This window comes from Berghia stephanieae, chromosome 2 (assembly GCF_034508935.2).
Source record: "Berghia stephanieae isolate SIO BIC M18660-M18661 chromosome 2, UCSD_Bste_1.3, whole genome shotgun sequence".
NCBI classification, from domain to species: domain Eukaryota; kingdom Metazoa; phylum Mollusca; class Gastropoda; order Nudibranchia; family Aeolidiidae; genus Berghia; species Berghia stephanieae.
The window spans coordinates 30,296,148-30,311,147 of NC_088361.1; the positions used below are offsets into that span (position 1 = coordinate 30,296,148).

The 15,000-nt window shown below is 37.1% G+C and overlaps 1 protein-coding gene across 2 annotated transcripts in view; it reads left to right on the forward strand.

The window, feature by feature from the left end:
* Positions 1-568: 568 nt before the first annotated feature.
* Positions 569-15,000, forward strand: part of LOC144964693 (uncharacterized) — a 60,317-nt gene continuing 45,885 nt past the window's right edge. Inside the window, exon 1 of one of the 2 annotated variants that reach the window (XM_078899215.1) lies at positions 569-1,455. In XM_078899215.1, coding sequence (XP_078755341.1) covers positions 1,332-1,455 — 124 coding nt within the window. In that variant the 5' untranslated portion in view covers positions 569-1,331. Of the gene's footprint in view, positions 1,456-12,906; positions 13,222-15,000 lie in introns of those variants that run through there. The other variant, XM_078899217.1, reaches the window with a different exon arrangement.

Consider the following 15,000-nt stretch of genomic DNA (forward strand, 5'->3'; position numbering starts at 1 on the left):
TTGATCAACATTCGAAGTTTAGAAGTCATGGTTAAAAAAAAGTATAAGTCCAGAAAAGAGGCTGCTCAAATTACGTCATGGGGTCGATTTACACTAAGCATGGACTTTTAAAAAGTTCACCATTAACACCTTTATAGGTGAACACTTTATTTCTTCGCATCGTCGATACTGATACAAATGCCAGCTCCATCGACTTTTTTTGATCGATTGCAGAGGTAAAAAAAAAAAAAATTGAGACTGGGTCTGCGTGTCTGCTGTCGATATTATCTGATGGTTGATGATAAGAGGGAGATATGGAGAAACGATAACAATTCCATCGAAAATTGCATGTGATGCACAGCAATTAGACTAAAGAACCGGCGTGCAACTCTCTCTCTCTCTCTCTCTCTCTCTCTCTCTCTCTCTCTCTCTGTCCCTGTCCCTGTCTCCCTTCCCCCCCACCCCCTCCACACCTTTCCTCAACGTCCACAAGGCATCGTCTACCGCAAGGTCATGCATCATTGCCGCCTATCGGACCACGATCCAAGGTAAGGACCGGGAAGCCACAGGCTGGCAAACAGCGAACAGCATACAACCGACAGCTATGAAGCCATCAAGCTGGATTGAACAGCCTGCTCGACCTCACTGACGATTTGGTCTGTTTTTATATTATTTTATCAGGATTGTGTCGGTTGTAAGTTGTGAGTCGGCGAGTGTTGTGTGGGACACGGATCTGCTGTGGTGTGTCACCCGCTGTCATCGACACCAACAAGCAGGCAGTCAGTCAGTCACAGTGTGTGGATTGTAGATTCGATTGTTTGTGGAAAGCTTGTGGATTGTTAGACGCGGTATGATTTGAAAAAGATTAATAATTGCATTATAAAAAATGGATTTGAAAGTCAATGATAATTGAAAGGTTAGCATTGTGTGCACAATAAGATGAATACGTTATAAGTGACTTAGGCAGTTACTGCATGATGTGTCCCAATTGTTGGGATAATAGCTTAGGTTTAAGAGGATCATTAGTAGAGCATTGGCACAAATAATCACATTGTGATACATATTTATTATACAGTCAGATGTCTTTTTAAAATAGAAATTAAAGCAGCATTTCTTCAATCTTGTTCCGAAAAGAAAAGAGCATCTGTTTGCCAGAGCATTCAATTCTTCTTTTAGTTCAAAGCAAGGTCTAATTCTATTTATCAGATTGATGAATGCTGTACGCTATGAATGAATGCATCGATAAAGTAGTGCATTGTGTTTGACGTTGGTTCTATGGTTATGTCACTGAATTCAGTATGTGCAGAAGCAGGATTGGATAGCTTCAGTGGCCATCAGCATTCATATCTAGCATGATGTCAGCTAGAAGGCCCACGGATATTGATATAGGATTCTGTGTGGTGGGGACATCCTATAGAAGGAATTATGGACTTGCTGCTCCCGAACTCAATCAGTCCAGGTCAACGCTGACAGACAGTAAGTATTCACCATACCTACATATTGATGTTTAGCATGCGCACCCAGAATGAATAGCTTTAGTTCACTACCTAAATGTACAAGAGACGTAACTAATTTCTTTCAATTGAACGCTACATTTTGGCCTTATAATACACCATCCACATTCATGATAACGCGGTTGGTCATTATCGAAAAGATAAGAAGCAAATATTGATTGCATTGTCAAAGCCTTTATGCCAGACGGAATATCGAAGGAACTTATGATTTCAGAAAGTCGATTGAACATATTGTAATATGATGTCCATATAGATTTAGGCAAATGCACGTGCAGTCTTGGATATTTATATTGAAAACATCTGCTCCAATGAATAAATTATTGATAGGGATACATGCTTGTAGTATTAGGAAAACCTCACAAGAAACTCTCTGTATACGGTCAGCCGAGAATGCACTGTCTTTCCACGGCAATACAGAAGACTACAGGGACGTCTCTATGTTGTTTTGACTTATTCTGAATGTTCTTATCTCTGTTTAGTAAGATGAGCTTTCATAAGTCCATTTCATAATATGTAATTGTCTTTATTGGTTCATTTTGGACTCTTAAAGGTCTACACGGTCCTCGTTCGATTTCAGCTCTCTGCGTTGGAACTCTGCAGTTATTTTGTAAATGGGTTTAATACTACGTTCTACTATCGTTTTTAAGTTGATCTCGCATGTGGCTATACTTTATTTATGGTCTATACAGACCATCGTCCTATTAACAAATCATGGCTCTGGTGCCTGAATAACTTCCAAGTATGATGGCTTGTAAAGACCATATTGATTAGAATAAGTCTATATAGACTAATCTAGTCTACCCTAGTGTCAATGGTGTACTACGATTGCAGTTAATTCTCTTAAATAGCCGTGTAATACCAATTATTTTTTCACTGTCCGACATTTAAGAGGACGGACTGCTGTGCCTGTCGGCTAAACTACTTTTGATTTCCCTGTGGAGAACCCGCTATATTTGCGGGGAAATAAAAGCAGCTACAAACGTCTGAACAAGCGTGTATAAAACTGTGCCAGATAAAGCGAGAGAGAAAAAAAAAAAAAAAAAAAAAAAAAAAAAAAAAAAAAACAAACAAAAAAAACAAAAAAAAAATAAACTCCCAAAAAATCAGTCTACCTCGACTGGGGATCGAACCTCAGACCTTCTGGTTACTCGTCAGACATACTACCATTAATTACACCACAGAGGCTTCTGTGACCTTTGATAAAAACAAAATTAACATTGGCTATACTGAAAAACATTGATCCCTAACCCTATTTTTAAAATAGAATAGAATACCTTATAGAGAAGCCAGAGCGAAAATTCATCATATGCTTAGACTTCATCAACTATTATCAAATTAGATTTGGGTGGTTATATTTAGCACGTGGGCCTCCAAAGTGAAAGATTGAGCTTGAATTGGGTAGAGTAAATATCTCTATGAAGTATTTGTTGCAATTTAATATTCTGTATTGATCAACAATACAGAAACAGGCTTAATATTGTACCTGTAAATAAACACAAATATAATACAAAAGTTAGAATATCCTCTATAAAGGAATTTTATTTTTATTTTTATTTTTTTTTAAAATATAGATTTTTAACCATTGTTCTGTTCATTCAACACTTAATGAAAAGCTCAATTTTTTAGAGCTGGTTAATGCATAAGTGACATCGAAAGGAGATGGTCATCTTACCACATCAAAATGCAACGTCTGGAACTACTAAAAATGTATATAGCGAGGTGCTAAGGTATTTTTTAATCCACACCCGTTAAGCTCTATGTGCACCAGGTAAGATCATGGGGGTATTTTACCCTTTGCATGATAAGGCATGATTTTGATTGGGTCGACGCTCGTTAAAATGTATGTTGTCCCTTTTTCACACACGCCCACAAGATCAAATAGATAGGGATGTGTTTATCTTTTGAGTTTGTCCCCTCATTTTCTACTTCAGTTGTGGGAATGCCTTTGTGAGAGGAGGAGGAAGATAGGAAGAGGAGAAGGAGAAGAAGGAGGCGGTAGAAAAGTTGTGAGAGTACAAGAGAGAGAGAGAGAGAGAGAGAGAGAGAGAGAGAGAGAGAGAGAGAGAGAGAGAGAGAGAGAGAGAGAGAGAGTTTTTCTCTCTAAAAGTCGCCATCTCATCGATTTGAAGGAAGTCAGTGTGTATTATTTATCCATAGTATGTCTAAATTATCGCACTAGAAATGACCTGGTGGTCGGGTTATGTTAAAAATACCTCAGTGTGTCAACAGGTGCGCCCAATGTCCAAGACATTATAATAATATTCATTAAACGAGCTATCTACAATCTACTCTTTACCTTCCTGTAAATGTCCCATCGCCTGTGTTCAGTGTAGGGATGTAAAATTTACTGGTACAATAAAAACTCGTTAAACTGCTATGTCGGCTAAATTCTGACAACTACTAACAAAACTCTTTAGTTTTTTCCCCTTTCGGTTACTAAATATTTTCTTCATATGGTCGGTTTTAAAGACACGTGGACTGTCCCTCATTTAATAAACCAGGCCTCTTTTATTTAAGATCATTCATTTTTTGGTATACGGTTTCACATGAAACACTGATTATAATATTATATACTGAGCTAAATTTGTTTGGGACTTTATTTTAAAAGTTAGAGGAAGTGAACTAGTTTTGAAAATGCATGAGGTAGCTTACCGGGCCTGAAACTCGTCTATACGTTGATTGATGAAAATTCACCATTTGTTGAACCTCTTTACTAAAGTGATGCTTTACAAGTTGAACATTATGAAGCTCCAGACTTCAAAGAATTTCTAATATACCTCAGGTTTTAAAAAATTCCCCGAGTTGGGGTAATTTTAATATACTAATATTAATATTGTAGTCAGTAAAGATTTCTACCTTGATTTTAAGACGAAACGGCATTTTGTTATTAAAAACAAGAGAATAGTTCTATCATTAATTTGACGTTGTCATGCGGACTAGCGTGCGCTTATTCTCTGACTTTATTCAATGACTTGAAAAAAGCTCGTATTTCATGTGAGCTGACTAAGCAAATCCGAGACTAAAATCATGGCACCTTCGGACTAAGTTTGGCCAAGTTTTAGTCATTTGCTGAGGCAAGACATCATGCTTTAGTCTGAGACTAGTTCCTGGGAGACGTCACAGCGTCAACAAGATAGCAGCTATTTTTAGATTGATTCGGAAAGAATATACGCCGGTTACGAATGGCAGAGACAAAAAGTGTAATGTTGCCATTGACACTGGCTTAAAATAAACTATAAGATAAATCAGATCGTCGAAAGTACACATTTTTGTGAGTAAAAACTTTTTTAAAAAAACAACAACTGAATCTAGTGAGTTGAGTGTGAAAGAGAAACTCCGAAATCGAAGGGTTTGCGTCAAAGAACAATTCTCAAAAAATGATTAGAAAGTATAGTGGAGACAAAAATAATTCTGTTGGCATTTCAACTGACTGAAATAATGTGATTACTCAGAAAACACTTTCTCTTTTGTTTGTTTATTTGTTTTTGTTTTTTTTTTTTTGCTTTTTGGTTCAAGATCAGAGAAACGCGTATTATGATTTAAGATAATTGTAACTTCCATGTCCAACCCTCCGGTTCAAATTTTTATTTTGATATAATATAGTATTTTTACTATTATAATTATTTGTCCCTTACTTTTTGGAAGATCCAAGTATTTTTTTTAGTGGTAATAGATTAGACTTGCTATTCACCCGCGAGGTCCCAGGTTTAAGATTTTTGTTCTTGCCAAAATGAGGGTCATTTAAATCGATCGATCTTTGAAGGACGAGTTAACTGGCCAAATATTTTAATTCGTGTCTTTCCAGAGTACGACAGTTAACCAGTTAAAAAATCGTATATTATTATCTCTCCCCCCCCCCCCCCCCCCCCCCCCCCCCATCCTATGATATCAATGATAATGTTTTGTTTATGGTTCGGAAATTGAAAAACTACAATTTCATCCTTTCATCAATTCCTCCCATCCACTTGCACCCACAGGCTCTTTTAAGTCAGCCTGTTCCCTATGACATACCTCCGCCGAATTTTCCCTATTTTCTCATAATTTGTCCCCCAAAGGTCACGTCCTTAGGGTTTTGTACGTACCCCAGAATACACCCCCATCCCACAATCCCAACACCCTCCCCACAACCTCCGGGGGTAGTGGGTTGGTAGCAACACAGACGGATCAATGCTGGTCCGTGTCTTGGGTCTTGGTGACTTGGGATGGAACTATTATTCTGCCGACAATAGCAAAACACGTTTTCTTTCTTTTAGCCAAAAAATTCTGCTTCCACTACGGATAGACTATTATCTTGTTACCATGTCATTTCTAATGCGATAATTTAGACCTACTATGGATAAAGACTTTTTTTTTTAGAAGTTTAATAGATTTTGACAAATCAGAAGTCCTTTCAATCAATTGATAGATGAATTGGCAATTTCTGGCTAAAATCTAAAAAAAAAAAAAGTTGCTTTGCCATTTTCTTCAGTATGCTTGAATTTATGGTTGTATCACTTTTTTTATTTAATGCATTCTTGTCCTCCTTTCATTGACTTGACGTCCGCTCGTCATAGCGATGATAATTATATTTCTTTATGCCTGATCACACAAAGTGGTTAGTATGTAATTAAAAAATAAGAGTGTGAATGAATAAGAGGAAGAAAGAATAGAATTAAAGGATTGCTTTGGAGGGTTACTGCTTCTTTGTTGTTCGTCTTTTACAAGTCAGAGAGAGAGAGAGAGAGAGAGAGAGAGAGAGAGAGAGAGAGAGAGAGAGAGAGAGAGTGTGTGTGTGTGTGTGTGTGTGTGAGAGAGAGAGAGAGTATCCTCATTTAATTGTGATATCATACTGCAGGTTTGTTCTTTGTAGAGGAAAATAAACCTGTTCGTAACGCTTAACTCTCTTATAACCAATCTTTTTCATGTTTTTTTTTCACAACCATCCAATACTAATTTTTTTTTGCTCAATCTCTATAGCAAAAACTCAATGTAAACTTTTGGTCAATAATTCAATGTTCTGATAGTTAGAACACAGATTTATGTTCAAAGATTTTAATGCAAAACATTTCCAATAAAAATGCTATTTTATCACAATATATATTTTCCTCTTGTTGGTAGGTATAGGGTTAAATATGAATAGATAGAAAAGAATGAAGACCATTTCAGGTTTAAAGGCCTCTCCTGTCCATTTTTTTTTTCTAAAACAACGCTTTTAAGAGTCTGTTTATATAGATAGTATGCGCTTTGCTAAGAAGCTCACAACATTGCCATCCGGAAGTATAACGGACCAACACACACAACTGTGTGTATCCATGAACGTTTATAGTCAGGTTAATACAGTTCAGTGAGCATTTCTCATAAACGCGGATGGCAAAAAACAATAACAAAGACCTGAGTGACGTCATCCTCGAACTATCAATATGAAGGGGGTTTTCCATGTTTAAATAAACGATAGTTTATCAACAATTTCTTCTTTTATCAACAATCTCTGCTTTAAGTAATAAGTAAAATAAATAGATAAATAATAAATAAATAAATATCTAGGTAAACTCTGCATTGTTCCGATCTTAAAAATCTAAGCAAAGAACCGATAACAGAACATATTTACTAGGTCTTACGTCGTAGGCGATTTCCTTGTGTTTAACCAATTAACTGCCGTACTCTGAAAAAAAACACGCGAGATCTCAGGTTTGAGAATTTAAAAAAATGATATGAGGGTCATTTAAATTGATCGAAATTCGAAGGAAGAGTTTTCTGGCCAAATTTTTAAATACGAGTCTTTTCAGTGGACGCAGTTAACTTTTTAACGAGCATCGGCGGTCTAAATGAGCCAGATTGTTATTCTGAAGAAAAAGACGAAAGATTTAGAACTATAACTGACATCATACCAGAGACCAACAAACGATGAGATAGACGGCGATTCGACATACAATGCGAAAACTGTCCAGCAACATCAGGCGTCAGGTTCCTGCAAGTTCATCTCAGGGAAAGCATAAGACAGGACATCTCAAGCATAGGTAACGGGCACCTACTAAGAAGTCGATGATGGAGAGACATTGAGGCAGACACAAAATAATTAGGCTACACCTAGACTCTCTTCAGCTTTGGTAATGCGACGTCGATTTACTTTGTTGTGAAAGGAAATCTTGTTTCTATGCTAGCGGTATCGGTCTCCTCATGATCTGGATGTTCGGGGGAAGTTCGGACTCCCGATCCGCTAGTGCTACGTAGTGTTGAGGACAATGGTACATGACGTAGATGTTGACAGATAAATTCACAATACATATTGGACACACGGGGGAGGTGGGATGATGAGCTATAACAATTGTTCTAATTATTTTCTTTTTTTTTTAGGGATCGTTCTTGTGTAGTCAAAACGGCTATTCTAGAGCAAAGCGATCTGCAATTGCAAAAAAAGTGGAAATGGAAGGCATTTGAATTCCTTTGGTCTTAGGACAATGTTCAAGTAGTTATTATTGGACTAATATACTCAAAAGCTTCAGACTGTTAATGCGGGATAAACCGTTCGGGATAACAAAGGCAAGTCTGCCATAATCCCCCAAGCAAGCAGGGTCTTTATTTAGCCATTTGGTTCACACGTCTTTATCTATAGATAAATGGATGTGGGATTTCTTTGTTGTGACAAAACTGCCGTATTGTATTTAAGGATATTTTTTTAATGGAGCTGTAATTTGTCAATTTCTTCTGTTTTAGTGATGTGGCAAGAAGACAAGTAGACCACACAAGTGAGGAGTATATCTTTGGATTCAAAAGGTCGTGAATTCAAATCCAAGTTGAGACGCCCGAATTTTTCTAATGATGAGAAATATTAAAAGTTCTTTGTCTTACAGTCTTAATGCAGACTCGTTTATTAATGTAATACAATGAAGGGGCGACTTTTAAGAATTCATCGTCAGTAAGGAAACTTAAGCTGCGATCAGTTTATTGTGCTGCTTTGTGGTCTTTTGTATGGCACTTGACTGTCCTGTAGGTCCTGGCTCGTATCATGTTTTAGGTGGCGAAAAGTGAGCTCATGGAAAAGACTCGTTACTCACATTCTCTCATTGCACTCAAGTGTAAAACGAGTACAACGTTGTATTTATCGAAATAAATAATGTAATAGCATCATACAGACAGTCATGTATCGCCGTAGTTACTGATGAAGTGTTACTGTTGTCTTGGGTCCCTTGTAAGATGCTTCAGTGGAGGTGAAAATGGAAAGATTTCGGAGTAAAGTAATACACGTCTTTCCATTTTCATATTGTTAGTTTTGAATTTTGGATTCCGGAATCTTTTCATTTTCACCTTTTCGTTAGTATTTTTACGCTCACACGCTTCAAACAGCCCATAACCAACCTCATATAAAGCGTTTTGAGCACATTTAGTGGATTGTATGATAAAACTGCTCATGGATTTTGTTTCGTTGTATAAATTATTAATTAATATTTTTTTTCTCGAAATTACACCCCTTGTAAAGAAAGGCTCAATGGCAAAATGTCTTATAATCAAAATATATTAAACAATAACTAGAAATCTGAAACCGCTTTAAACTACGAAGTCTCAGGTTTGAGAGTTTTTGAGAAGATGAGGGTCGTTTTAATCGATTGATATTTGAAGGTCGAGCTTTCAGTCCAAAATTTTTAAAAATGTGTTTTTGAATTTTTCAAATTATGGCAGTACAGAAATCGTCAATGGACTTATTTTATTGTTTTTTTTTTTCCGGATGTTATTTGGTTGTAATGTCGAAAATCCGAATGCAAAGTCTGAGATTGGGAATTCCATATTTGGGATTTGCAGTGCAAACATTTGGTTCACTTTCTTTATTGATCATAGATGTAGCGTTGTGGTCTTGTAACATGACACCCGCATTCGGACTTGTAGATTTCAGGTTCGAGTCCTGCTTTAGGTGGCGCAAGGTTAATACTTTGTAAAATGCTGTTTACTCACACTATCTCACTGTACTCGGGCGTTAAATGTAAACGAGTACTAGGCCGATAACAACGAAAAAATGAATGGCGCCTTGTACGGCGTCATGCGTGGTCTACTTGTTAGTTTTGATACTAGCTTGGGATTCCCTGGAAAGCGCAATGATTATTTTGTTTTTGGATATTGTTCTACAATTTAAGAAAAATCTTGTAAAGTTTCCATGGCAAAAAGTCTCAAATCGAAGTATATTTAGCAGGAATGAGCTGAGTCGTGGTGAAACTACAAAACTCGTCTATGAACTTGACATGCGGCGAAGGTCCGAATTGGGTAGTCGATATCTGGCATTAATTTACAGTGCAAATATTTTGTTATCTTTCCATATTCAATGTCTCGTAGCGTCGATATTCATGGCTTTTTTGCTTTTGACGGAAGTGAGAAAATATGTGAGAAATGTGTTTTTTTTATGCCTCCTGTTTAGATAGCCTGTGTCGAATAATTCTAGTTCATTACTGAAAATGAAACAGTAAGTTTGTGACCGGTCATATTAGCATCCATCAGTGGCGTCATTTTATTGTCTTTTGAATTATTGCTAAAATCTGAAGAAGAAAAAACGTTCGCCGGGAAAATCCTATATTTTCTGTCACAATATTCTGTTTCGATAAAATGTCAACTTAACCTACCACGCGAATCAACAGAGCGTCAGCCTACGTATAGATTGATGGTGCGTTAGTGATGAAATAACATGTTAAGCGTATTGATTTGTGTGATGTGCAGTTGCTGCAGTATTTATTGAGCAGTATACTCTAATGACGATAAGGCCTGCATCGTCATTGGTAAACTCACTATTATTGTAGTCTACAGATAGAATGTGGTTAAGTTAAAGCCAACTTTGGTGCCGGTGGGATCAGCTGACCTTCGAGGTTGTGATTATTTACCACGATTTATTTTTACCTAGACACGTTGACACTGAATTGTTTCATTTTGTAGCAAAACTAGCAAAATGTGAGTCCCTTGGTAAGATACTTTACACACATTAGCTCACTCGACTGAGGTGGGTATGAGTATCTGGATAAAGACAGCGACAGATACAATAAATGCAAGTACAATAATAAATGCAAGTACAATCAGGACGCCTAAAAGTAGACTTGCACTATTTGAAAAGAAAATTGGCTTCCATATGGTCTATCACAATAAGCTCGGTGAATCTGTGGAACCATACATTTTTTTCAGATCTGCAGGGCTGTCTTTTATGGCTTACGAGAATTTATTGAAGAAAGCTATGGATAACGAATACGCAAACATCTACTAAAACTTTTGGCCCATGATAAATATCTATTAGAATGCACCCAATGTAGTGAAAACGTATCCCCTCTCTTGTCTGCAACAACGAACTACAAACAACATTACGTCAACTGCAATCTATAGAAAAGACTTTCATTTTTTAATTTTTGACAAAGAAAATAAATCTCAGAAATGCAAAGAACATTTGTTTTAAACACATCAGCTTTGAGTCTTATTGGCTGAGCGCTTCATTCACTGAAGATATAATCAATCTACTATTACTCACCGGGACGCAAACATAGCTCTCTCATTACCATGTATTTATTTGGGTCAATGGGTTATATTAATAGGCCATGGGAGTCCAGGGGGCTGGGAGGCTAAGATCGATAATTGTCTGAATCAGCAAGTCAATCGATGAATTGAACCAGTCTTCCCTCCAAGGATTCGATAGAAATTGTTTATAGCATTCTCGATGATTTGTGTATTTGCAATTGTATGCAGGCCCACTAATGCACTCACGTTCTGGCTGATGAAACAATAATAGATCAATGAGATCTTTTTACCAGCTACAAGTCTGATGATAATCATTTGAGTGAATCGCAGATTATGGAAATAAATCAGGGCTTTATTCTAATGCCATCCATTTCCACTGTCAATTCAGTGGCATGGCAATAACAAGTATAGGTTTGTAAAAATCTATTTAACTGCTCTCAAAAACTTAAGCTTTTATAAAGCGCAATATCCACCGAAATGAGCTTATAACCTAAACCAAAAATAACATTCAACACGGACAAAATAAATCACTTGTAATGCTCTGTTACATTTTTATTTCGACAGAAACAACGCTGTTACAGACCAGATACTTATTTTATACCCAAGTAAGTTGAGGCTTCACGAAGTCCTAGGTTTGAACATTTTTAGAAAGATGAGGGTAATTTTAATCCCTCAACGAGTTTTCTTAGCTAAATTGTAAATACTTGTTTTTTTCTTCAGAGTAGAGTAGCTAGTATATTCATTCTCCTCAATATAAAACGTATCACGCCAACAGCCTCACATTTTCAGCGGAAGATGGCGAGGTCTTATTTCCCTACAGTTGACTAACTAGTCTCAGGCACATACAGAATTATGTATTTTAATGACATATGTGTTAGTCTTTTAAATCTCCGCTTCCGCCTCTACTATCAACACAACCTCTTCTTCCCTGCTCTTCTCTCTCTCTCTCTCTCTCTCTCTCTCTCTCTCTCTCTCTCTCTCTCCTCTCTTTCTCTTACTTTCTCTCTCCTTCTCTTCTCCCAACCTCTCCCACTCAAAGTTCCTTTTTATTTCTTCTTTTTCTCTATTTCCCCCATTCTCCATCATTGTTCTTATTCTCCAAGTAGCTCTGATTAATTGACTCCTTCAAGATAATGCAATTAACAACTCAACATCTTAATCTGAGACTGTATTTCTTACACATCATAATTTACCCCATTTTTTAAATCTGTCAACTGATGTTGATGAAGTTATGAATTAGTAGATTAATATATGACTTATTATTTTTAATCTTTGTCTTTTTCATCAAGAGAGCAGTGACTCCAGTGATGAGCAAAGCGATAAGATAATGTTGTTACAGTCATCCGAGTAAAAAGCAACCACTACTTTTAAAGGGTCAATACTCACTGTCTAGATAATAATGCTAGAGGAGTAATTGAAACACCCTGAAGCGCATTGGGCATGGTTAATTTTCAGAGACATTTCACCATTCTCAATACGTTCGAAAACGCTCAAATTATTTTCTCAATTAGTCATTTAATTCTATACAAGTGGCCAGAAAGACTGCTTATAGTGATCGGTTTGTTAAGTTCCTTACCAATACTCCTCTGCGACTAAAGTCTTGCGATCATTGTCACCAACCGGTCACTGACCATGCTGAACATCGTTTGAATATGTTGCGTACTGCTGAAAATTGGTACCACTGAGACACCGATGCCATTGGCTTTATTCCATACCACAACGTCTCTCTCGTAACATTTTACTTCTCCCAACCCCCCCCCCCCCCCCCCCCCCCCCCTCTCCTGCCTGCGTCCTTCGTCTTCGACCTCGTCTGCTCTTTCTGACAAAAAAAAACTTCGTTATCTGTCTGTCCAATACACAGACCATAATGATAATGATGCCAATAATTTCTTCTTCCGTTGACGACATAGAGTCGAGGAGGCGAGCTCATACTTTTTGATTTGCCATTTCACACAAGTGTGTAGTAGTCTATTCACTGCTGTGCTGAAAATAGACTCGTTCGTAATCGATAAGTGGATACTATTGACAGCGTGAAATTGATTGATTTTCTCTCCCTTAGTTAATCTCACGATGGTTAAAGAACAGGAAAGAGAGAAGTAGGAAATATGACTGAAATGGTTCCTTGTGTTTTTGTAGCTAGTCTAGTAGTATGGTCTTTTGCCGGCATCACACAGCGGTTGTCTGGTGTTTTAAGATTGTGTCTGCTGTGCTGAGTGTGTCGTCGTCAAATGGCTGCCTTCCGTGTTGGATTATCGATTCAGTCTGTGTGGTATGTACAAGAATTCTTCCTTTCGCGTACTTGTTCCCCACTATTTGCTCTGTAATAAAGTAGGTCTCTTCTTTTAAAAAAAATGTTTTACATGTCTATATACTTTAATCGAAAGTTGATAAGTCTTCCCATCATGATGATGTCATTCATATGTGGCGCTCATTCATACATACATGTTTCAATGTAAATCATATATTTAGCTTTCGTCCTTTCCCATAAATGGGGCAAAATACATAAAGAATGAAGAGAAAACATTCAAGGGGACTACCGCTGATGATAACAACGACGTCCATAGCGACGTTGATGATGATGATGATGATGATGATGACGACGACGACGATGATGATGGTGATGATGATGAATGATAGTGGTGGTGGTGGTGATGATGATGATGATGATGATGATGATGATGGTGATGATGATGATGATGATGATGATGATGAAGGAGGTGGTGGTGTTGGTGATGGTTCTGGTGTCGGTAATGGCTGTATTGATTGAGGTAGTGATCATTGTTAATGACTGATGAAAAATGGTGATGATGTTCGATGACGAAAGCAAATTGTATTAATAAAAGAGTTCTTCCGGTCATCCATTACCTTTTGTCTTAATCATTTTGTAAATTATTATTCATTAATTCGTGTATTGGCTATTCTTTGACGGTGCTTCAAATGAAAAGAAAGGGAAATTCCTTACACAGGAACTGTTATTAAGTGTGGTAAAAGCGCTTTACAAGTGGTCTCAACGCGAACAACAACCGTATGGACATGTAAAACGAAAATGCAGCGGAGGAAGCGCTATTACAATTTTCCTCAATATACTACGCTGCACCGATCAGGTACTCTTTTTATACCTGAATATGGTGAGAAAATAAAATAATGTGTCTAATGAACTTTTTCCAAAACTCAATATTGCCCACAGCGCTAATCCTACCCAGGATCAACAGTTCACAAGCCGAGTGTTCATACTCTTACTAATGAACTGCAAAGCCTCAGAGAAAGAATGAAGCATAAGGACCATCAATTTACTTTTCTTACGTTTAAAGGAAACTCAACACTAAGATGGAGGTCTACTTGGAACAAACATGTCCATAGTAGGGGTGGGCGCTGGGAAAGGAAGTTTTCTGGGTTGTATATTAGTAAAATGAGACATGTGGTGGTCACCACCAGGATCTGGCTAAAAACAGGTTCCTTTTACCAGTAGGGTTAGGTGACGTTTGCCCGTGAGTTTGCACTGTACGAGGAAATGTCCCGGAAGTCCTATAGTTTCATGGAACTTTTCAGAGACACGTTAGGAAGGATATTTTACTACGGTGCACGAGTATGGACCGCTTTTCCCCCTCGATTATTTACGTTTTTAATGTGTAAACAAACAAATCGCCCTAGTCTTCTACTACTGTCAACAATAAACAGGGACCTTAATACATACATACCTTCTTTGGATTTTGAAAATTCAAAATTTTCATCGGCGATAAAAAGACAAAACAATGTTAACTAACGTTATATGTTACAGTGAATGACATAATCAGTCGGATGGTGAAAAGGTTTGAACTGAGCTATTGCCAAGTTTAGTTAGAAGCTCAATTTTAATCCAAATTGAGTTCTTGTCATAATAAATGATTAAATCAACCCTTTTTGTATATATTCGGGAATATCAAAGTTTAATTTCACTTCTAAATATTTTTTACAGCTAGTTAAGTTGTAAAAGTATGAAATTTGAGAAAAGTTACTGGATACCTTTCCCATACATCTGGCCATAACTTCATAAAAAATGCAAAAAATG